We start from the raw sequence: 25,165 nt of genomic DNA on the forward strand, positions 1-25,165 counted from the left end.
ACCGCTCCTCCCAAAGCACCCACCACCTCTCTCTTGGGTTCGATAATTCGCTGCAGTGGCCACACAGAACTCACAGATTACGGGGTTTATTAGGGAAGCACCAGGCTACAACTCAAGTTCAGGAAGAACGCTCAGTCTCTCTCCCAGCCCACTGTCCCTCAGCCAGAAGTCTCTCACAGTCTCTTTCCCAGCAGTGCTGGTCCCTCGGTGTCTCACTCAGCTATGCGTGTCTCTTGCGTCTCTTTCCCAGCAGCACGTGTCTCTTTCAGGGGTGCATGTCTCTTTCGGTAGCACGTCTTCCTCAACCAGCAGTCAGAGAGTTCTGCCTCCAGGAGATCTCCTTTAGAGCCCGCAGGGTGGTCAAACTAGCCAATTATAGCATCAGAACTCTAAGCACCTGAGAGAGAGTGGGCACCTCCCAGAACATTGTTTTGTACCACGCCCAACAGAAATACTCCAGGTGGACACCTTCAGCAATCGGGAGCTCCTCAGTTGCTCATAGCAAATCCCACCTTGGAGTTTACAAAGACTTATGGGTAGAAAAGCCACACAAAGTAATTTACTACACTGCACCCTTGATGACTAGACTCCAGTATACTTGACTACTTCCTCTTTGACCATAAACACGCTTGTCACCACCTCATGTCCTCTGTACTTACTGGACTCTCTGCCTGGAATTCTGTGCCCATTTTTTCTTGTGTAAATCTCTGCCACAATGTCAGGTCCTCAGAGAAGCTTTCCTGGATCTCTCAGTCCCTACATTCCATCTTCCAGTAGTCAGTTTTCATCGGTAACTCTGTTATATATCCCTCATAGCCCTTCTCATTATCTGAAATTATTGGGCTTAATTTTCTTATCAGTCCTTCTTCCATACTCCTGTAGAATGTAATCTCTATAAGAACAAAACAAAAGCAAAACAAACAAACAAACAAACAAAAATCCTGTTGCCATTGGGTAGATTCCAACTCATTATAACCCTGTACAGAGTAGAACTGCCCCAGAGGATCATAATGTTTTTTTTCCCCTAATCTTTAAAGACACCAGCCACTCCTCGGAAGGAAGGTTGGGCAATCCTACTTCCGTAGTGATACTGCCTCGGAAACCCAAGGAGGTGTCACTATGAGTCGGGGCCGACTCGACGGTACATAACAACAACAACAACAACAACAATCTTTAAAGAAGGAACCCTGGTGGTACAGTGGTTAAGTGCTCAGCTACTAACTGCATCTGTAAAGATTTACAGCTTTGGAAAGCCTAAGGGGCATTCTCCTGTGTCCTGTAGGGTTGCTATGAATTGGAATCAATTTGATGTCAATAAGTGTGTGGTTTGGGCAGTGGGAATCTTCACCGAAGCAGAGTGCTACATCTTTTTCTTGCAGGGTGGCTGGTGGATTTGAACTGCTGACCTGTCTGTTAGCAGCTGAATGTTTTCAGCACTGCACCACCAGGGCTTCTTTGGAACATCATAGGTGCTCAGTAGTTATTAGATAAATGAACCTACTAGTTCTCGATGTTAATAAACATTAGAGTTTAACACTCAGATTATTGGTTCTCATCCCTAGGTATTCTGATTCAGGTGATGTGAGTTCTTTCATTTTAGAAACACAGGTCTGTGTTATGATTGACTGTGTTTATGAGCTTTGTCTTACTGTGAAATAATTTGTAATGTCCATCCAAAAGAATATCATAATGCATCATTCTGTATGACATGTATATGAGTGATATGAATTATGAAACCTTTTAGGATATAGAGATGATGGGGAAAGTTTAGAGACTTTTTTTTTTTTAATTTGATTAAATGATAGTTATTTAGCAATATTTTCTTTGGTTAGAAAAAACTTTCACAGATCTGTAGCAAACTTTCTGAAGTTGAAGGAGGAAAATTATAATAGATTTTTATAAGGAATAATTATGGAGTTCCTAAGATTCTCTGGGTGGCACAGCATGTAAGTGCTCAACTTCTAACTGAAAGATTAGCAGTTTGAACCGCACTGGAGAGGCCTCAGAAATAATGTCCTGACGGTTGGCTTCGAAAGCACAGCTGTGACAGCTCTGTGGAGGTCAGAGCTATTCTGCAGCACATGGGATCATCATGAATTGGAATCAGCTCAACAGCAACTGGTTTGGGTTTTAGTTTAATATGTCCCTGTCACTGTTCTGGGCTCTAGGGAATAAAATGAAAGTCTCTGCCCACATGGAGATTACCTTCTACTAGGGGGAGAAAGACAATCAAAATAAATACGTATTTTATATAGTGTGTACTTTTTGTACAGTATAGTATAAATGGTGCTGAAGTTGAGATGTAAGTAGTTTTCTATTTGATCAGAGTTTGAAATGGAAGCTGAGCAAAAGCTGTTCTTTCAGCAGCAGCTTTAATACATGACCAAAGTAAAATTGGAGCAGATGTGTTGGCTCTCACTAACTTGTTTTTTAGAAGTCTTATGTATTGCTTTAACTGGAAAAGTTTCCCTTCATACTGAATAAAACAGTATACAAAGGTTATGCTTTAATTTGGGGTGTCATGTGAAGTTGCTTCAAATATATTAATAGTTCCTGAGTAGTATTAGGTAGCACACCCACTCAGAAATGGAAACCTTTTATGGTGCTTTCTGTGTACATATCACATTATGGAAATGCAAGGTTGGTTTCAAGAATAAAAGCCACCTACTGACTATAGAAGATTTATAAGTGGAAGTGAATACCTCCAGTCCTTCTGTGTGCACACAGTATCAGTAAAGCTGTGTGGGGCTGACTGCCTATTGGACCCTTATTATATGACTTTCGTGATTACACTTGAACGCAAGTAATAGGATTATTGTCACACGGTCTCTATTTCCTTTAATTTTCTCAGGGTCTAGCTGGTCCCTTGACTGCCTCACACCTCTCTTGTGTGTAGAGTTTGGTAACTCTCAGCAATGTATTGAAACCCCTTTTCTTGTGTGAAGGGTGCATAGATGTTGTTTGTCTCCAAAGTCAAGTGAGTTGGGGGAGCATGAGCTCAGGGCCAGTATTAGTGAGCTGGGTGACACATCTCTTCACAAATTTCTTATGTCCTAGAATATATAACTGAGGGCTTTTCTTTCATCTCTTTGTAAAATGGTATCGCTGTGCTTCAAGGTAATGATAGGAGCTTTTATACTTGACTCTTTTCTCCCATACTAAATTAATGATTTCTTTATGTTGCTCTTCAATTTAAAGTGTACTGAGGTGAAGAAGTTATTTACTGTCAGAAATATTAACCTTTTTGTCAATAATGCAACAACCTTGTGCCCTTTTTAATGGCTTCATTCTTTGCCCACCTTCTTTGCCTGTGACCAGCTTAATAGCTAAAGAGCCGTCACTTTTTCCTTTAATTTTGCTCTCTTCTGAATCCTTTTTCAATTTTATGAATTGAGTGATTGATACACTCAACTCAAATACAGAAGGCAATTCATGAAATCTTTCCTATAAAAATCATATATCAACTGGTATCCCTTTCCCTTCAACTCTAGACATAGTATTAAAATGTGCCTCTTACTATAATGAATTTGCTAGAATAAGATTATATCTCGTTCACTGCCTTGTGAATTAAGAACCAAAAAGTGAACATAACTGATACTGCTTTTGAGCTGCATTATTACCACCTTCTCGTCCCCTCTCCCCCACAATATTTCCCATTATCTGAGACTTCATAGGGTATGGCTTTATTGGTTTGAAATGTATATTTAACTGCAAATTGAATGATCTGCATTATAACTTTTATACTGTGGTGTGCTGATAATGCTTGGTAAAGTGGCCTTGAAGAAGGCTCTGTAAGGAGCATTTGAATTAAACACTGACCTTTTATGATCTACCTGTGACATCTTGGGTATTTTCTCAGGGCCTCTCTGTGGTACTGTAGGCTGAAATCCTTGCAGATAACAAATTAAATGAAGCTTCAGTTTTCTAGGACTGTAGGATGTTTGTGTGAAAGCAGTCAGATGTCCTTGGGAAATGCTGACCTTGGAGTCCAGAAGATTTCTTTAAGCATATTCAGCTTGGTTTTCTTATATCTTCAAGGATCTGTAAGTTGAGATACAAGGAGCTGTTTGAGACAAAAGTGACTTGCATGTACTATTTTTAATACCTTTACCCCAAATAGGTTTTTTTTTTTTTTTTTGGCTGAACTTTACTACCTGCTCAAATCTCGTGGTAAGAAGCAGAGGCAGAGGAGGAACCTTGTTCTCAAGGGGCAGCAAGAGTCATCTTTCTCCCAGAGCATTGGTAGGAATGATGGTTAAAGAAACAACCTGCTCTGCCTTGTCTGCTCCAGAAAAGAGTGTAGGCCCTCCTGATTCCTCATCAGTGGAGCTGATGGACTGTGCACTTAAATGGCTCTCTTCCTAGATTGACTGATAGATTATTCAAGCAGTTAGGTAGAATAGGGAACTTTTTAAGTGGTCCATGTGATACCCTGTAAATAGCAGTGATTATGAGATCATCTGGGTGGTGATCTACAGATGAGAGTCTTTTAAAAAATATGAAATAGCCAAGCTATTTAAAATACTTTATCACATTTTAGTGAGTTCATTATTTCTGTTTTTTCATCTGTTACTAGAGATGCTCATATTTATATCCTCCCTTGTCCTAAAATTAGATTTGATATGGCTTATTTAAAAAAATAAATACATACGATAAAATAGACATAGAAACTCAAGACCAAGAAAAAGAATCATAGACAAGTATGAACTATAATTTCCATGCTTGGGTTCAGATTTGGCAGTGTGCTTCTTGGTTGCAAGGGAGAAAAGGAGGAGCAATCACTTGATGCAGTTCTCATATTAAAATGGAGGAAGTATACACCTCTTCTTTCTGGGGGGATCATGTTACTGTGTTTTAGGTGAAACTTTACACAGCTTATTAGTTTCTTATTCAATAATTTATATGCAGTATGTTCTGTGACATTGGTTGCTATTCCCATGTGTTAGCACTCCACTCTTTTCTGTCCTGCCCTCCCTGTTTCCATCCCTCCAATTTCCCTGCCTCTCCTTGCCTTTTCATCTTTGATTTTGGGCAAATATTGCCCGTTTGGTCTTGTATAGTTGATTGTTCTTAGGAGCACATTTTTCCTAGGTGTTATTGTTTATTTTATAGGCCAGTATATTATTTGGCTGAAAGATGACTTTCAGGAGTGGCTTCAGTTCCATGTTAGAAATGTGACTTAGGGCAGTAGTCTTGGGGGTTCTTCCAGTCTTAGACCTGTAATTCTGGTCTTTTTTTTTTTTTTAATAAATTTGAGTCTTGTTCTACATTTTTCTCCCATTCTAACTAAGACTTTCTATTGTGTCAGAGTGGTTGTTAGTGATAGGTAGTCAGACACTATCTTGTTCTTCTGGTCTCAGGCTAAATGAAGCTGTGCTTTGTGTGGGTCATTAACCCTTTAGACAAATGGTTTCCGTGAGTCTTTGGTTTTCTTCACTCTCCTATGCTCCAGATGGGAAGTGACCAATAGTTGTATCTTAGTTGGCCACTTGCATACTTTTAAGACCCAGATGATACTCACCAAATTAGAATGTAGAGCATTATATTTATAAGCTGTATTGCACCATTGGAACTAGATGTCCCTCAAGAGTGTGATCCTTAGTCTTCAAGCCCAATTACTCAGTCCTACAAAGTATTTGAATATATCTGAGAAGTTTCCATAACTATGCCCCCATGTGCTCTATTACATATATGAATATATATGTAGCACATACAAATAAGCATATACAAATGCCCAATACTGTGCCTATGTATGCACATGCACGTACAACTATAAACCCACCCACACTTATGTAGCATAGCATTCTACCTGGATAAGGCACTTGGCTGCTAACCAGAAGGTCAGTGTTTCAAACCCACCAGCCACTCTACAGAAGGAAGATAGGGTGTTCTCCTTCCATAAAGATTTCCAGCCTCAGAAACCCAATAGGGGTTGCTTTGAGTTGGATTTGACACAATGACAGTGAGGGTTTATTTATTTATTTATTTATTTATTTGTATGACTTTTCTATACCAAAAAGAATTGGTCAATCTTCCACCATTGCAGGAGGTAGCATGTGATTAGTATATGATCAAGAACCAGTGGTATTGAAGGAAGGAGGTCCAAACTGTGCTGAAGGAATTAGTAAAAACGAGGCTCTAGGAATTGACGGAATAACTATTGAGATTATTATCAATAAATCAACATTATAAATAATGTATAGCATTATTTCAACAAACAGATGCAGTGCTGTAGATGCTCACTTGTTTATGCTAAGAAATTTGGAAGACAGCTACCTGGCCAACTGAATGGAAGAGATCCATATTTATGCCCATTCCAAAGACAGGTGATCCAACAGAATGTGAAAATTAGCAAACAATATCCTTAATATTACATGCAAATAAAATTGTGCTGAAGATAATTCAAAAATGGTTCCCGCAGAATGCAAGTTGGATTTAGAAGAGGACGTGGAATGAAGGGCATCATTGCTAATATCAGATGGATCTTAGCTGAAAACAAAGAATACGAGAAATATGTTTGGTTTACCTGTGTTTTATTGACTATACTAAGGCATTCAACTGTGCAAACCATAAAAAATTATGGATAACTTCGTGAAGAATCGGAATTCCAGAACACTTGATTGTGTTCATGAGGAACCTGTACATAGACCAAGAGGTGGTTGTTCTGACAGAACAAAGGGATATTCTATGGTTTAAAATCAGGAAGAGCATGCATCAGCGTTGTATCCTTTTACCATACTTATTTAATCTGTATGCTGAGCACAAGAACATGACATCAGGATTGGAGGAAGACTCATTAACAGCCTACAGTATACAGGTGACACAACCTTGCTTGCTGAAAGTGAGGATGACTCAAAGCACTTAATAATGAAGATCAAAGACTACAACCTTCAGTATGAAGGCTGTAAAGAAAAAAGAAAAAATCGACGTGAAGAAAAAAAATCCTCACATGCAGACCAATAAATAACATCATGATAAATGGAGAAACAGTTGAGGTTGTCAAAGATTTCATTTTACTTGGATCCACAATCAACACCCATTGAAGTAGCAGTCTAGAAATCAAATGTCATATTGCACTAGGCAAATCTGTTGCAAAAGACCTCTTTGAAGAGTTAAAGAGCAAAGATACTACTTTGAAGCCTAAGCTGTGCCTAATCCAAGCCATGGTATTTTCATTCACTGCATATGCATGTGTAAACTGTATAGTGCATAAGGAAGACCGAAGAAGAGTTGATGTCTTTGAATTGAGTTATTGGGGAAGAATATGGAAAATACCATGGACAGCCTAAAGAACAAATAAATCTATCTGGAAGAAGTGGATCCGGAATGCTCTCTTCAGAAACAAGAATGGTTAAGCTTCATCTCACCTGCTTGGTCATTTTGTCAGAAGGGACCAGTCCCTGGAGAAAAAGATAACCATGCTTGGAAAAGTGGAGGGTCAGATAGAAAGGGGAAGACACTCAACGAGATGGATTGACACAGTGACTGCGATGATGGACTCAAGCATAGCAAGGATTGTGCGCATGGCACAGGACTGAGCAGTATTTTGTTCTGCTGTATATAGGGTTGCTATGAGTCAGAACTTGATTCATCTAACAACAGCAGCAGCATTACTGTTATGTAATTGTATATGTTACAGCATTTACTTGTAGTTCTTTATTCTTGCATACCTCTGAGTGTCTTCATTTACCTTGGTGATGGTTGGTATGGTGAGCCACTTCCATAATACTAACATGTGTCTGTCATCTAGTATGTGATTCTCCCTCCCTTCTTCACCCATCCCTGGTAACTGTCAAAAAATGTTGCTTTCTGTGTGTAAACCTATTCTTGACTTTTTATAAAAGTAGTATAATATAATATTTGTCCTTTTGTAAATTGGCTTATTTCACTCAGCATAATGTACTCCAGATTCATCAGTATTATTAGGTGTTTTGTTGACTCATTATTGTTCATTGTTGCATAGTATTCCATTGGATGTATGTACCACATTTTATTTCTGCATTCACTTAGGATGGATGAACACTTAAGTTCCATTATTTGTTGCAGTGTCTATTCATGTCATAGCTCTTACTTCTCTAGGATATATACATAGGAGTGGGATTGCTGGATCATATGGTATTTATATTTCTGGCCTTGTGAGGAAGTGTCATACCATTTTCTATAGTGGTTACACAATTTTACAGTCCAACCAGCAGTGTATAAGAGTTCCAGGCTCCTCACAACCTCACCAGCATTTTTTGTTTTCAGTTTTTTTTATCAGTGCCATTTTTGCAAGGGTGAGAGGGTATCTCATTATAATTTTGATTTAAAGCATTTGACTGCTAACCAAAAGGTCAGCAGTCTGAAGCTACCAGCCACTGCAGAGGAGAAAGATGAGGCAGTCTGCTTCCATAAAAATTTACAGCCTTGTTAACTATGGGGGAGTTCTGTTCTGTTCTATAGTGTCACTGTGGTTCAAAATGAACTCAGTGGCAGTGGGTTTTGGTTTGGGTTGGCTAATGATGGCCTGCGTCTCTTAATGTTTTGTTAGCTGCCCGTATGCATGCTTGTTGTCTTTGGTGAACCATTTTCTCCCCCATGGGAGGTAGAGCCTATTTAAAAAATAAAATCTTAAGAATTCCTTAATATGGGGCTTTTATATAAGAGAGAATGAATGATTGAATGGATAGAGTCCCCAACATTTTAACAATAAATATAATAGTAAATTTTGTGTGATTCCCCTCCCCCTTTTGTAACTACCTTCTAAAAAGGCAAGGCCACCAAGTTGTCATCCAGATAGCTGTGATCTGGTGAGCGGCTAACCCAGTGTGTAGCCTTCAGGCTCCCCATGACAGTATGTTAGTAAGATGTGTTCCTCCTTCTAGTAAGATAGCCAATACCCTTCCTTGGAAATCAGAAAGATGGGGCTTAATTTGTGTTCATTATCATTTTCCCTGTGGGATTGATGATGATTGTTGGGTACTTCTTGAATGTTTCTGAAATGTATATAAGTACTTTAGTTGGGACCTCTCACAAAAAGTTTTATGAAGTTTAGTTACTGTTTTCTTTGACTTTTTGAGAGTTTGGATTTTTATAGAAGATAACTTATATAGTAGCATGACCCAAGGCCACATGGCAAGTAATTTTGGTTTTGCGCTCCGGTGCATTGTCCTGCTACTTAGTCTTAATGTCACTAACTTACACTTTTAAGCTCCCTCTGCCACAGTTCTTCTCAGTTGTAGCAGTTTAGGAGAGTAATAACCAATAGATTACCAAAAGGAAAAAGAAATCTTTTGTTGTCTTTCTATAAAGGTTTTAGGGTAAGGAGTAGTGGAGCAGCTCAAGAAATCAGGACTGAAAGAGTTACTAAGGGTAGTGGATATGACCTATGTTTGTTTAACTTAATCACATTGAACTTTATTTTTAATCATCAACACATATATAATGGAGTAAAATTGATCATAAATGACCCCCACCTCCAACTCCATGCAGAATTTAATAAATTTAAGTAAAGAAAATCCAGTGGTGTAGTGGTAGAGATTTCCTAAATGATTGAAAAGATTTCTTGTCATGTACAGATGTCATATTTGTTGAGCTGACACAGCCTGGCTCTGACAGCCTTTTCCTCAACAGCTATTACTGAAACCAGCAAGAATCCAGAGCTGATTGTTTTTTCCCAGGGGGGGCTGCAAGTTGTCCTGAAATGTTCTGCTCTTCTACAAGGTCCACACATATCCAGGATAGGCAGAAGCAATGCAAAAGAGCCTTCGTGGCTCAAAGCTAGTGGGCATAGTGTCAGTCGTAGCTCACCTTTTGGATTAGCAGGAATCAGACATTTAAGTTACTAATATACAAATAACCATGGCAGCAGAAATAAAGTAATTTATTCTCCAAACAAATCCTGTACAAAGTCTTCCTTGTGCTGGGTTCTGTTTGGAAGTTAACTGTTCCAAGTGCCTTTACTTCAAACTCCAGACTCTTTTTTTAGTCTCAGTGTTATTTGCTATCCCAGATTTCCTGAGCCTCAGATTTTCTGCTGAAGGAGGCATTTAGGCAGACCCTTTCCCTGTTCCCCAGTTTTCACTGTAGTGGAATGTGGCACCTAGTATATGAGGTTAGCCTTGCAGAGATGTTGCATTTGCACATTTGTCATTGTTAGAAGTGAGTAGCTCTGTCCCTGGGGGGTGAGTTGAAGCGCATTCATCTGGAGAAGACTGGCAGTGACAGGCGCCTGTTTCCTCCTCTCAGGCCAGGCAGGGCGCCTCCTGGAACGGGTAGTGTATACTTGTAGAACATTAGTGCTTTGACAGGACATCAGAAATGTTTTTAAAGTAATGTTTTAAAATAAAGAACAATTCTCCCATATCCCTTGTTTTGTTATGATTTGTATCAGGAAACAGGAAAGATGGTTTAAAGAAGTCAGCCATTTCAGCCTTAGCCAAACACCACCTTTACTCATCTGATCTGGTAGTAGGTATTACTTACTAAATCTTTTGCTTCTTAGTATTTTTTCTGTATTTCAAAGACCTGTAAAATTGGGAGAATATGTATTTAAATGAAATGCCTAGAGGGTAGAAGGCAGAAACTCACAGTGCTTGATTTTTCTGATTCTAACATTTTGTTGGCTGGCCGCCTCAACAATGAAAGTGGGGGAGGGTGCTGGGTATTAGAGCACTTACCTCTCCAGAGATCTTTGTGATTCTCAAACTGTTCAATCAACGATCAACATAAAATTTCGTATTTGTTTTCTATGAAGCAGTAGAAGTTGTAGATTACCCTTCATGAACACATCTAATTTAAGCTTTGTCCTTTAGCATAGCATCATAATATGCACACTTTGGTGGTAAAACTCTTGTTTTACAAAGTTTAGTTTAGGTCGTAGTTTGCAGTGATGTTTAAGCAAACAAATAGAAATCTACAATCAGTTCTACAACTTTTCATCATGGAGAGGCATCCTCTTTCCAGTCTAGTGGATATCAGAAGGTGGGCCTTTAAGCTCCAGGGATGTTACTTCTCTGTGTGATTTTTAAGGCCCCTTAAGCATTAAAGATCTGGCTTAATTTCAGTTTCCTTAAATTTTTATGTGTTTTGCTGCGTTTGTTTCTCCTTGTGATTAGGCATTACAGAATTCTGATAGTTAGTAGTCGTAATAGAAAGCCGACAATCCTTAACTGAAACACACTGCAGACAACAGCCATAATAGAGTATCATTTTTCTTGTGCGTTTATGTGCTTAAGTTGGGTGGAGGTAAAAATCAAAGGTTGTTGCCATTGCCCTTGTTTACTCTTGCATTTAAATGCCCGGAGAGTGCCTTTGATATTCAACTGCCTATGCCTCTGTCGTTCATAACTCAGTTTGCAACTGGGAGAAAGATGTGTTTCAGCACTGTGGATTGAGTTGAACCTGGGTACTGGTAATGGAATTGGCAAACCCGTTCATTTAGAAATGTGGATAAGTGATCTCAGCCTTAGCAGTTGCGCAGAGCAACATTCTTAGCATAGCCAGCACTTGAGCAGAGGAAGTATGACATTACTTAGAAAGATTGTTTCTGGCTATAGTTGTGCATGAGCTATATCATGAGAGTTAGATGGGAAGGTAAAGATTTTATTTCAAGTAAGGCAGCATCATTCAGGAAGGAGTGCAGCTGTCAATGTTTTTGAGAGCCCAGTTGAAGGACAATTTTACTGTAAACTATGGGACATTATCTCTATTTTTTTTTTTCCATTTTTGATGAGAATGGCCTTTCTTCCATCTTGATGTTGTCTTAATACTATTTTTTAATTTGTAAAATAGCCTTTGTTCAAATAAAACTCATCTTGACTTACAGTAACCATTCATTCACCTGTCAAATGAGAATAGCAACTTAGACTTTTGATTTCCTTTCTTTGAGAACAGCTGCAAAATGTGTTTTCATTTGTAGTGAGCAGTAACTCTATTCTGATGCCCTTGACTCCTCAGCTTTTCCCACATCATTACCTACACCAGGATAACCTGTTTCCAGAGTGATTCCAGTTTACAGGATCTTTCAGAGTTCTGCCATTAGCACACAAGGTCGCCCATGTTATGAGTTTGCATCACTTGCTTAGCACAGATGAAAAATGTGCCCTCATAAGTTGATAAGAAATCTCTGAGACACAACACTGATGCTATTGTCATCTGTTCTAGAGTGGTCAAGAGTGGGGTGGGCACATGTTTGTTTCTGTTAGCAGTCAAAAGAGAAAAACCTTTGAAGATCTTTTCATGTTGTTTCTTCTTACAGGTTGCCAACCTAGCCTGCTCCATCTCAAACAATGAAGAAGGTGTGAAACTTGTTAGAATGTCTGCAAGCCAATTAGAAGCCCTCTGTCCTCAGGTAAAGTACAAGCAGCAGTATTTGAGATATTACCAAGTTGGATTTTGTTGGAAGTAAAGACAAAATTTAGTTTGTTCGGGTTTTTTTTTTTTTTTTTTTTTCAGATTTTAGATAGAAGTCTTGGGTTAAAGCATATACCTTGGAAAAATTTATTTAATTTCAAGTGAAATTTCCTCAGGGCGTCAAATGTTAAAATTCCTTAAAAATGCACAATGACCGCCATTATTGGAAAATGGTGAGGTGAGCCTTGCCTAGTCTATACCTTGAGGGATGGCCATTTGTAAGCATTTGTTGTTATTTGCCATCAAGTCACACCCAACTCGTAGTGACCCCTCCTTGGGTTTCCGAGGCAGTATCACTATGGAGGTAGATTGGCCCAACCGTCTTTCCGAGGTATGGCTGGTGGGTTTGAACTGCCAGCCTTCTGGTTAGCAGTCAGGTGCCTTAGGCACTGTGCCACCAGAGCTCCTTTGAAAGCATTTGGTAGCCATGAAAGGATAGTTACCTTGCAAGCCTACACTCACCCACCTGCACTCTATCTTAATGCTCAATATTTGAGTCTCTCTTGGAGGGAGCCAGATTCAAGAGTCAGATCCTTTACTGTTAAGTAGTCTTATGATACAGAAATTAATAACTTAAGTCAGCCACGTACAGAGGTAAAAATAAAACTCATGAGCATTTCTCCATTGATGATGGCATATTAGAAGACTGGTGATTAGCCTAGGTTGCGCATCTGGGACTCTGGAAAGGGTCTGGAGTACATCAACCAACAGAATGTTCTGTTGAGTGACGATGTGTTGCCTGTCTCCTGTGAGGGAACCATGTTGTTCGTGCACCCTAATAACTACTTGCCATTCCCAGAGTTTTCCAAGCCGTGTGAGAGATGCGTCAGTGGAGGAGTTGCCTCTTTGATTTCTCAGTAGAGAATGTTCATAGGAACATACTGTGCAAAATGGAGGGAAGAAATGGCCCTTCCAGAATGAAATGTTTCCCACCCTTCTGTGCTACAGTTTGAGTTTAACTGACATAGAGACACATGTGCTGTGGACCTCCCATATGCTGGTGTGTTTTAAAGAAACTGTTTTCCATAACTTGGAAGAGAGTGTTTCTGAAGTACTGGATTAATTTTAGATATGTCCTTAAAATTGACCCATACATAGATGGAGCTTCCTGCTTTCTGAGGACGTGTACTGTGTCCTATGAAATGGCAGTGGCCACAAATATAGCGGAATAAGCAGAGAGACTGGAGTGATGGAGTAGAGGTCACAGGAATGAAGCTACCATGTTATGTCTGCAGCCAGCTGTAAAATATGTCATGACTTTTACTTTGGTGCTTTCAGATAAATAATCCCTGGCACTCAGAGTAGGCAATCAAAATAAGTAAAGCTTGTCTTGGTGGCTGCTAATCAGGGAACCTAACAGCTGCATAGGTTAGTTAGGGCATTTCTTCTAATTCTCAACCTCATGGATTAGCTTGCTGATGAGATGGTTGTCTGAGGGACCTTTACCCAGCTTTATTCCAGTCATGACATCTGCCAGTGATTGTTAGCTGTGTAGATAATAAACCAAAGGGTTAAATCCCACCTCCAGGAAGGTCATGGATGGCCATGTTGCATGAAATAAAATGCAGAGTAGGTTTCTGAAGATCTGGCATCCTTTCTCAAGTTTGCCATTTTACCCTATTAGCACTTTATTTTTAATGTCTTCGGTTCTCCATTTGGTTCTGAAATACTTGAAAAGCGACAATGCTTTCACATACCAGCTGAAACAGATGGTAACATACACTGATCACACCTACCAAGAGTATTTATATAAATGATCTTAAAGTCCAGGGAAAAAAATCACATGTAGAGTCTAGTAGATGCTAATGAAATGATGCGTGTGCATAGATCATGTGCTGCTGAGCCGTGTCACGCAGGCTTGAGATTGCTATTTGAAAGCTTCCTTTGTCTCTCCCTCTGCTTTCCAGTTTCATTTTTGCTGCTAGACAGACTTCATGGAAGTGGCTGAGACAGACAGTGCTGACCATACTCAGTACTGGTGTTAGGTCCTGGATAAAAAGTTGGTTTTTCTAGGTGTGATTGTTCTTCCGGATATTCACCAGATTCCTCTTCTTACTCACACACTGCTATGCCCTTGGGGCCAGGCAGGTTCGATAATGGAAAATACAGTAGTTGTTTGCGGGTGTGGTAATGGCAGACTGAACAGCACTTGCCGTTTCTAAGTGAGATAGCCAAGACTCTGCTGTAGTCCATTATTTCCATATTCTTTCCTTATTTTTAAAGAGCAGCCAGCAATTCAGATTTTTCTGTCAGGTCTTACTTTTAAATGATTGGTAACTAATTAAAATTTTGGAAATCTTTGAGGGGCATACATCAGATTTTTCCGGGATTAGATCTGGCTTAACCGATGCAGCCCTTTCATGCTCAAAGAAGCCCTGCTTTGAAGGTGGCTGGTGGCTGTTTCTCTGAGGAAGAAGGATTCGACATGGACACCCCTCCCTATGCTCCAGCCTATTGTAGTCAGTGATCAGAGGGACCGGGGTCTTTATCCTGAGCTACTCCCTTTCAGAGTCACTGGCTTGCTTGATAGACTCTAAGCAACAGAAGATAACTTGGCTAGTTCCTTAATTTACCAAGAGCTACAGAGTGTGTTTAAAATGCTACATCATGTACACAAACATTTATTACAGGTAATTTCTTACTTGCAGTGTATTCAAGTTATGACAAACTACACTTAATGACCACCTTTTTGGGGGGGCTGGGGGGTGTATATCTTATCATTTGTAATATGTACAAGTTAAAATTTATCTGTAAGTTTATGTGTAATGTTTCCAACTCTGAAGACACTTGGAGATCTTTTATAAAGATATTGATAATAAAAGGAAATAATAATGAAAACTTTAAAGAAAAGTTTTCAACTTAGGTCATAACTGACAGAAAGGCAGCTGTGGTTGGTTACCTCCCATGCGGGAGAATCGTGTTTCACTCCTTGCCAGTGCACCCACAAACAAGGCAGCAGAATCTTGTGTGCTGCTGTGATGCTGAGCAGGTTTCAGGAGAGTTTCCAGGCTAAGAATAAGCAGAAAGGTCTGGTGATAGACTTCTAAAATCAGCTGGAGAAAACCCATGGATCTTATCAGTCCATTCCCATTGTGCCTGGGGTTTCCTTAAGTTTGGGGCCAACTAAATACCTATTAACAGCAACAAACAAGAGAAGGAAATGTGGGTGCTTTTTAACCTGGAAAAGCACTCATATTTGTTGGTGATTTGCTGTTATCATGTGGAAAAGGAGGTAAGGGTCAGCTTTCTCCCTACTGTGTCTTCTGCTTTGTGGCTGCACTGTCTCACTCTGTTTATCACAAAGGAAATCTGCCTCACAGTCTTTGGGAGAAGGACCTAAATTTGTACACCACATGTCTGAAACATTATGCCTTACTCATGAATGTGCCCAAGTCTATGGCAACTGCTTAAAATACTTAAATTCAAAACCATTTGCTCCAGCCTTTTGTAGTCAGTGATCACAGGGACCGGGGTCTTTATCCTGAGTTACTCCCTTTCAGAGTCATTGGCTTACTTGATAGACTTTAAGCAACAGGAGATAACTTGGCTAGTTCCTTAATTTACCAGGATCTACAGAGCCAGAACCAAAAATCAAAACACCACCACCACCACCAAAAAACAAACACCTCACCTTACCTGCAGCAGGTTTCTGACAATTGTGAATCTTTAAAATCAGAAGAAAGCATTCTGGAGATGATTTCATTTAATATTTTATTTTCCTTAGTTCATTATGTCAGAATGAGTATTGTACATTTAAGTTAATACAAATCTGGTGCTTTAATAGTTCATTTAGCCTGGTTTTAATGCATGGCCTTACGTGGCAAGCTACATAAGGGTGAATTAAGTACTTGAAGCCATGACTTACCTACATTTCATTTTTTTCTTTTCACTTCTCACTAACTACTTTGAGAAGTTTCTGAAGTTGTTCATTCTTCTACCACCTCAAATTTATCTTATATACTGCTTCTCCTGTTGTGCTTGTGAGGACCCTAATCATTTTGTGACTGGCAGGCTTCACAAGCATCAAATAAGCACCATTCTAGACAGGCTTGGCCTATATACATACTGAGAAAGCATATGACTCGTAAAGGGACATCTGAAGCCTATGGGCTAGGCCAGACCTGCCACCTCATCTCTCATTCACCCAGCATTTCACATTTGTAGGGACATCTACTTTTGAATCACTTCACTTTTCTGCTTTTGGTATTCTTACGAAGCTGACAGCTCACAAAAGAACTCAAGGAAGATGTTTCTGACTAGAAGTTTCTCTGAATATTCATTGTATCCCCTCATCTCAATCCCTAGAATGAGGTTGGCCCTAGGCAGGTCGCAGGTAATAAATAGGACAGCGGAGACACTGAAGTCTCTTAGTAAGAGTTGCGTGTTGATACTCGTCTGTTATTTTCTTTTCTTGTGAAGTCTTTGTTGTATCATAAAACTTTGAAAATGTTATCTGGGAGAGTCTTTGTATAACTGATAATAGACTTTAAATGTTTGGGAAAATCTACAGTGAAGCCATCTGAGCCTTGAGTTTTCTGTGTGGGAACATATTTAATCATGAATTCCGTTTAAAAAATAGATACGGGGGGTATTTGGTTATCTGTTTTTTCTTGAGTGAACTTTAGTAATTTGTCTTTCAAGGAATTTTCCATTTCATCTAAGGTGTTGAATTTATCGGCATAAAGTTCATAGTATTTCCTTATTTTATTGTTTCCAGGATCTATGGTGATGTCTCCTCTGTCATTCCTAGTATTAATTGTGTTTTCTGTTTTTTCTTTATGAGTCTGGCTAGAGTTGATCAATTTTATTGATCTCATAAAACCAGCCTTTAGTTTAATTGATTTTTCTTCTCTGTAATTTTTTTTTTGTTGTTTTTTATTTCATTAATATCTGTTCTTTCATTTTCCTCCTTCTGCTTGCATTGGATTTAATTTGCCTTTCTTTTTCTAATTCCTAAAATTGGGAGCCTAAGATTATTGGTTCAAGACCTTGATTATTTGTAATGTAACAGTTAATGTTGTAAGTTTCCCTCAAAGCCCTGCTTTTGCAACTTTCCTCAAATTTTGATGTGTTGTGTTAAGTAGATGGTTAGGATGGTTGCGAGAGACCTACTCAGACAATGCTCTGTTATCAAAGACTTAAAGGAAATGACAGAACAATCTGTGTAGCATGTGTGAGGTAAAAGCACACCAGGTGGAGAGAACAGGAAATATATAGGTTTTGTGGAGCGTGGTCATGTATCTAATAGATGTTTGGGTCATGTAGGGCCTTGTGGGCCATGGTAAGACCTTTGGATTTCACTCTTAAGTGACATAGGAAACCATTGGAAGGGTTTTGAGTAGAGGAGTAATATGATCTAATAATATCTCTCTGATATTTGTAAGGAAAGACAGAGGCAGAGGGACCCATTAGGAGACGGAATAATGCCCCTCCAAAGATGTCCACATCCTCATTTACATAACCTATAGATATGTTCTCAGATATGACAAAAGGGGCTTTGTAGGTGTGATCAATTTAAGGAACTCGAGATAGGAAAGTTACATTGGATTATGTCAATGGGACCCATAGAATCAAAATGGTAGCAGGAGTGTATCAGAGTCAGAGAAGTAGATGCGAACACCAAAACACAGGTCAGAATGATGTTGCCATGAGTCAAGAAATGCAGGCAGCCTCAGGAAGCTGGAAAAGGCAAAGAATTGAAGGCTGGAAAAGGACAGAAATGAAATACTTTCAGAAGGAACATAGTTATACTAACACCTTAATTTTAGTTGCACAAGTCCCATTTTAGACTCCTGGCCTCTGAATTTTAAGAGAATAAATTTGTAAAAGTCCTGACAAATTCTGCTGAACATTCAGAGAGCAGCTGACGCCAATCTTACTCAAACTATTCCAGAACACAGAAAAGGGTGGGATCCTCCCAAATTCATTTTATGAAGCACACATAACCTTGGTATCAAAACTAGGCATAGACATCTCTAAAAAGGAAAACTACAGACCAATATCCCTCATAAATATAGATGCAAAAATCTTCAACAAAATCCTAGCCAGTAGACTCCAACAACATATCAAAAAAATAATACATTATGACCAAGTGGGGTTCATACCATGTATGCAAGGATGGTTCAGCATTAGAAAAACAATCAACATAATCCATCACATAAGTAAAATAAAGGAAAGAATCACATGGTCCTGTCAATAGATAGAAAAAAGCCATTGATAAAATCTAACACCCATTCCTGATAAAAAGCTCTAAGAAAAATAGGAATAGAAGAGAAATTCCTTAACATAATAAAGGGCATTTTTGCAAAACCAACAGCCAACATTATTTTCAATGGGAAGAGACTGAAACCATTCCCTCTTACAAACAGGAACCAGAGAAGAATGCCTTGTATGTTCACCCCGTACAACATTGTATTGGAAGTCCTAGCCAGGACAATAAGGCAAGAAAGGGAAATCAAAGGCATCCATATCGATAAAGAAGAAGTAAAACTATTCCTATTTGCAGATGATATGATCCTATATTTTAGAAAACCCAAGAGACTCAGCAAGAAAACTACTGGAACTTACTGAAAGATTTAGTGTAATAGCAGGATACAAGATCTGTATTCAAAAATTGGTTAAATTCCTGCATGGTCTCTGAAAAAGGAAATAAGGAAATCAATACCATTTACAACAGATAACATACTTGGAAATAAATCTCACCAGGAACACAAAAGACCTATACAAAGAAAACTATAAAACACTACTTCGAGAAACTATAAGAGATCTACATAAATGGAAGAGCTTATCATGCTCATAGATAGGAAAATTGAGCATTGTGAAAATGTCATTACTACCCAAAGCAGTCTATACATTCAGTGCAATCCCTATCCAGATTCCATCAGCATTCTTTAAAGACATGAAAAACCAGCCACTGATTTTATGTGCAAAGGAAAGAGACCTCAGATAAACAAAGCACTCTTGAAGAAACAGAACAGATTAGGAGGTGTCACATGTCCAGATCTCAAAACTTCTTGTATAACCACAGTAGTCAAAACAGTCTGGTGTTGGTACAAGGACAGACCAGTGGGACAGAATTGAGAACTCATAAATAGATCCATTGCCCTGTGGTCAGCTGATCTTTGGGTCAAAATGAATTAAAAGGGAAAGAGATAGTCTTTTTTAAAAAGGGTGCTGGCAAAACTGGATATCCATTTGCAGAAAAATGAAACAAGATCCATACTTCAAAAACTAACTCAGTACCGTACACAAAACCATACACAAAAACTAACTCCAGATGAATTAAAGACTTAAATGTGAAATCTTAAAACTATAAAAGTTCATTGAAGAAGAATTAGGAGAAAACATAGAGGCCCTAATTTATGGCATTAATAGACGATCATGCACAAGCCAAAATGCACAAACATCAGAAAGAAAACTAGATGATTGGAACTTTCTAAGAATTGAATTCTTACATGCATCAAAAGACTTCTCCAAAAAGAGTAAAAAGAGAAAACCTACAGATTATGAAAAAATATTTGGCTATGGCATATCTGACAAAGGACTTAGATCTCTAAGATTTATAGAAAACTCCAACGCTTCCACATTAAAAAGACAATCTAATTTAAAAATGGGCAGAAGACATGAACAGGCACTTCAACAAAGAAGATACTCAGGCAGCCAACAAACATATGAAGAAATGTTCACAATCATTGGCCATTGTTGTTGTTGTTGTTATGTGCCGTCGAGTTAGACCTGACTCATAGTGACCCCTCGTTGGGTTTCTGAGGCAGTATCACTACGGAAGTAGATTGCCCCATCTTCCTTCCGAGGAGTGGCTGGTGGGTTTGAACCGCCAGCCTTCTGGTGAGCAGTCAAGTGCCTTAGCCACTATGCTACCAGAGCTCCCCATTGGCCATTAGAGAGATGCAAATTAAAACAATGAGATAGCATTGCGCCCCAGCACTAACAGCAAAGTTCAGCAAGACAGAAAATAACAAATGGTGGCAAGGATGTGGAGACACTGGGACTCACATACATTGTTGATGGCACAATAAAAGGATACAGCTACTGTGGAAATCAGTATAGTGATTCCTTAATAACTTGGAAATAGAAAGACCATTTGACCTACCAATCCCATTACTAGGTATGTATCCTAAAAAAGTGAGAGCCAGGCCATGAACAGATACATGCACACCCATGTTCATTGCAGTACTATTCACAATAGTAAAGAGATAGAAACAACCTAAGTGCCCATCAACAGAAGTATGGATAACCGAACTATGGTACGTACACACGATAGAATACTGTACAACACTAAAAAACAATGTTGAATCTGCAAAACACCACATAACATGGATGAAATTGGAGGACATCGTACTGAATGAAATAAATCAAACACAGAAGGACAAATACTGTGTTAGTCTACTATTGTAAAAAGTCAAGGAAAAGTTTTTTTATTTATTGTAAATGGTATTGATTCTTCAATATCATAGACTATAGCTACCAAAAAAATAAAATACTTGGGAATAAATCTGACCAGGGACACAAAGGACATGTACAAAGAAAACTATAAAAGACTGTTTCAAGAAACCATAAGAGATCTACATAAATAGAAGAACATACCATGCTCATGGATAGGAAGAATGAACATTGTGAAAATGTCAGTTCTACCCAAACCAATCTATACGTTCACTGCAATCCCAATCCAGATCCTATCGACATTCTTTAAAGATATGGAAAAAGCAGTCACTATTTTATATGGAAAGGAAAGAGACCTCAGATAAACAAAGCACTATTGAAGAAGAAGAACAAAGTAGGAGGTCTCCTGCTCCTGGATCTTAAAATCTACTGTATAGCCATAGTAGTCAAAACAGCCTGGTATTGGTACAGTGACAGACACACGGACCAATGGAATAGAATTTGAGAACCCAGAAATAGATCCATCTACCTATGGTCAGCTGATCTTTGACAAAGGACCAAAATAATTCATTGGGGAAGAGACTGTTTAATAAATGGTGCTGGCAAAACTGGATATCCATTTGCAGAAAAATGAAACAAGATCTGTACCTCACACCATACACAAAAACTAAATCCAGATGGATCAAAGACTTAAATGTGAAACCTAAAACAGTAACATTCCTCAAGGAAAAAGCTAGGGGCAAATTTAGGGGCTCTAATATATGGCATAAATTGACTATCAAGTATAACCCAAAATGCACAAATAGCAGAAAATAAACTAGATGAATGGGACCTTCTAAAAATTAAATTTTTATGTGCTTCCAAAGACTTCTCCTAAAGAGAACCTATAGATGGGGAAAAATATTAAGCAACGACATATCTGACAAGGGACTTATCTCTAGAATTTATAGAAAACTCCAACACCTCAACAGCAAAACAACAAATAATCCAATTGAAAAATGGGCAGAGGACATGAACAAACACTTCATCAAAGAGGGTATTCTGGTGGACAAGAAACACATGAAGAAATTACCTTTCTGTATCAATTGATATGATCGTGTTGTTCTTTTCCTTTGTTTTATTTATGTGATGGATTATGCTGATTGTTTTTCTAATGTTGAACCATCCTTGCATACCTGGTATGAACCCCACTTGGTCATAATGAATTATTTTTTGGATATGTTGTTGGAGTCTATTAGCTAGGATTTTGTTGAAGATTTTTGCATCCATATTCAGGAGGGATATTGGTCTGTAGTTTTCCTTTCGAGTGATGTCTTTGCCTTGTTTTGGTACAAAATTATGCTTGCTCCATAAAATGAATTTGGGATGATTCCATCCTTTTTAATGTTTGGAATAGTTCGAGTAGCATTGGTGTCAGTTTTTCTCTGAATGTTTGGTAGAATTCTCTGGTGAAACTTTTGGGCCAGGACTTTTTTTTGTTGGTAATTTTTTTTTTTTTTTTTTGGGAGCTCTGGTAGCATAGTGGCTAAGGCACTTGACTGCTAACCAGAAGGCTGGTGGTTCAAACCCACCAGCCACTCCTCGGAAGGAAGGTTGGGCAATCCTACTTCTGTAGTGATACTTCCTTGGAAACCCAAGGAGGGGTCACTATGAGTCAGGGCTGACTCGACGGCACATAACAACAACAATTTTTTTTATGACCTGTTCAATTTCTTCTGTTATGGGTCTGTTCAGCTTTTCCACCTCAGTCTGTGTTGGTTTAGGTGAGTAGTGTGTTTCTAGAAATCTATCTATTTCAGATTTTCAAATTTGTTGGAGTATACAGATTTTCATAGTATCCTGATACTATTCTTTTTATTTTAGTTGGTTGTAGGGTGATGTGGCCCATTTCATTTCTTATTCATGTTATTTCTATTCTCTCCTCAATTTTATTAATCTTTTATGGAAATCAACTTCTAGTCTTGTTGATTTTTTTTCGATTGTCTTTCTGTTTTCTGCTTTATTGATTTCTGCTTGAATCTTTATTATTTCCTTTCTTCTGGTGACTGTAGGCTTTTCTTGCTGTTCTTTTTTTAATTGTTGGAGATGTTGGTTTAAAGTGTTGATTTTGGCTCTTCTTTTTTGATGGAAGTGGGAAGAGAGCTCTTACATGGTAGGGAATTGCAGTCAATGTCATGGAACAAAATGTGTATGAACTGCTGTGTGGAAAATGAATCTGCTCTGTAAACTTTCACCCAAATCACAGTATAATTTAAAAAGAAGAAGAAGTCACTTTGAGAACTAAAGTATCCAAGCCATGGAATTTTCAGTAGCTTTTTACACATGTAAAAGCTGGACAATGAATAAGGAAGACCAAAGAAGAAATGGTTGAATTCATGGTGTTGGTGAAGAAATTCGATATTCAATACCATGGACAACCAGAAAAACAAATCTGCCTGGGAAAGAAGTACAACAGAATGTTCCTTAGGCGCAAGAATGTCAAGATTTCATATCCTATACTTTTATACATGTTTTCAGGAGAGAACAGTTACTAGAGAAGGACATTATGAGGGTCAGTGAAAAAAGGAAGACCCTCAGTGATTAACACAGTGGATGCAACAATGAGCTCAAGCATAGCACCAATTGTGAGGATGGCACAAGACTGGACAGTGTTTTGTTCTGTTGCACACAGGGTTGCTGTGAGTCAGAACTGACTGGCATCTAACAACAGCAACAGAATTCTTTTTTATTTTAGTTACCATAGTTTTAAACTGCATTTTAATCATATTTCTTCATTGCACCTGCTCTTTATCCCAAAGATTTTCTTGGCTGTTCCTAGCCATTTATCGTTCCAGATTAATTTGTGAATAAACGTGTCAGTGTCTTCCAACTCATGCCCCCCCTCCCCCAAAAAAAGTTTGTCAGAATTTTGGTGGGAATTACAATATACCTAAAAATTAATTTGTGGAGAATTTAACATTTTTGAAAATATTAAATCTGCCTATCTCTATGCATAGAATATGTTTATAGTGATACAAGTTTTTTAATGACCTCAGAAAGCCTTTTTTTTAAATGTTTCCCCAAATTTCAAACCTGTGTATTTCTTAAATAATTCAATCCTATTTTCATATGAATTGCTTTTATGAAGACTTAACACCTCCCTCAGTTTTATTCCTTTTTTTCTGGTATAGAAAAAAATTATTGTTCTTTTTAAAAATATATGTTTATATTATTCCTAGCAAACTTAATGAACTTTTAATAATTCTAAGAGTACTTCCAGTTGCTTCACTTCAGTGTCCTAGATAGAAAAAGATTACCTGCATTCAAAAATAATTTTGTTGTTTGCTTTGCAATAGCTTTTTCTATAACTTACATTCAACATATTGTTTCATTGGTTGGAAAGTCTCTATAACTTAACTAATGGTTATAGGCGGTATTCTAATCAATAAAACCTGTTTTTTTCCTAAGGCAGATAATTCTGATGGTTCACCAATAAGTGTCATTTGGATGATTATTTTAGGGACTATGTTCAGGAAATATCTTTCTCTTCTTAATATTCCAAGACTCATTAGAAATTAGTATTAAAATGTTAGCAGATTTCTTTCCGACATCACTTAAGATGGCTTTTTATTTGTATTTCATAATCAAAATGTGAAAGTTAACCTTAAACAGGTGCTTTCCATACATTATACTGTGTGAAATAAGATATATTACAGAACAAAGAAAGCAATTTCTCTTTGTGATGGAAAATTATCTTAACATTTAAAACATATAATTAATTTCCTGCCAGTATTTACTTGGCTCTCTTAGGAAACATTTTCTCCAGCCAAATACTCTTACAAGGGCTACCTCTACTCTGATGTATTAATACATAAATGAATTAATTAATGAAAACAGTAGTCCCTAATGGTGAAGAACATTCAATGAGAAATGAATGGCAAGCTGGAAGGAATACGAATGAATGAACCTTAAACTGAAGAAAATAGGAAACCCAGCAAAACTCCTGAGAAAGATAGAATATCTCCTTCTGAAATTTATTCTCCAAACTGGGACACTTTTGAGAGTGGTAGGCTATTGATGACTAATAAACTGGGATGGCCTGGTGCCTTATGCCTATGAATCAATAATTGTATCAAGTCTACCAGTATTTAGGTGGCAAGAGCAATAGTGACACCAATCTAGTGGATATGACTCTTAATTAGTCTGGTGATTAACTTTAGTCTTTGGGGCTAAGTTTATGTTATCATTCTTTATTACCTGTCTGATATGTTGGGAATTATACACAAGATCTGCTGGCCTATATAACACCTGTTGTTATTGTTTGATGCCATCGAGTAAGCCCCGACTCACAGCTGACCCTATGTACAACAGAACAAAACACTGCCCAGTCGTG

The 25,165-nt window shown here is 38.2% G+C and overlaps 1 protein-coding gene across 1 annotated transcript in view; it reads left to right on the top strand.

The window, feature by feature from the left end:
• Positions 1 to 25,165, top strand: part of CTNNA1 (catenin alpha 1) — a 244,634-nt gene that overhangs the window by 182,241 nt on the left and 37,228 nt on the right. The window contains exon 9 of the mRNA XM_007938959.1: positions 12,239 to 12,331. Coding sequence (XP_007937150.1) covers positions 12,239 to 12,331 — 93 coding nt within the window. The remainder of the gene's footprint in view (positions 1 to 12,238; positions 12,332 to 25,165) is intronic.

Source organism: Orycteropus afer, unplaced genomic scaffold (genome assembly GCF_000298275.1).
Source record: "Orycteropus afer afer isolate SDZICR_OR568_19922 unplaced genomic scaffold, OryAfe1.0 scaffold00056, whole genome shotgun sequence".
NCBI classification, from domain to species: domain Eukaryota; kingdom Metazoa; phylum Chordata; class Mammalia; order Tubulidentata; family Orycteropodidae; genus Orycteropus; species Orycteropus afer.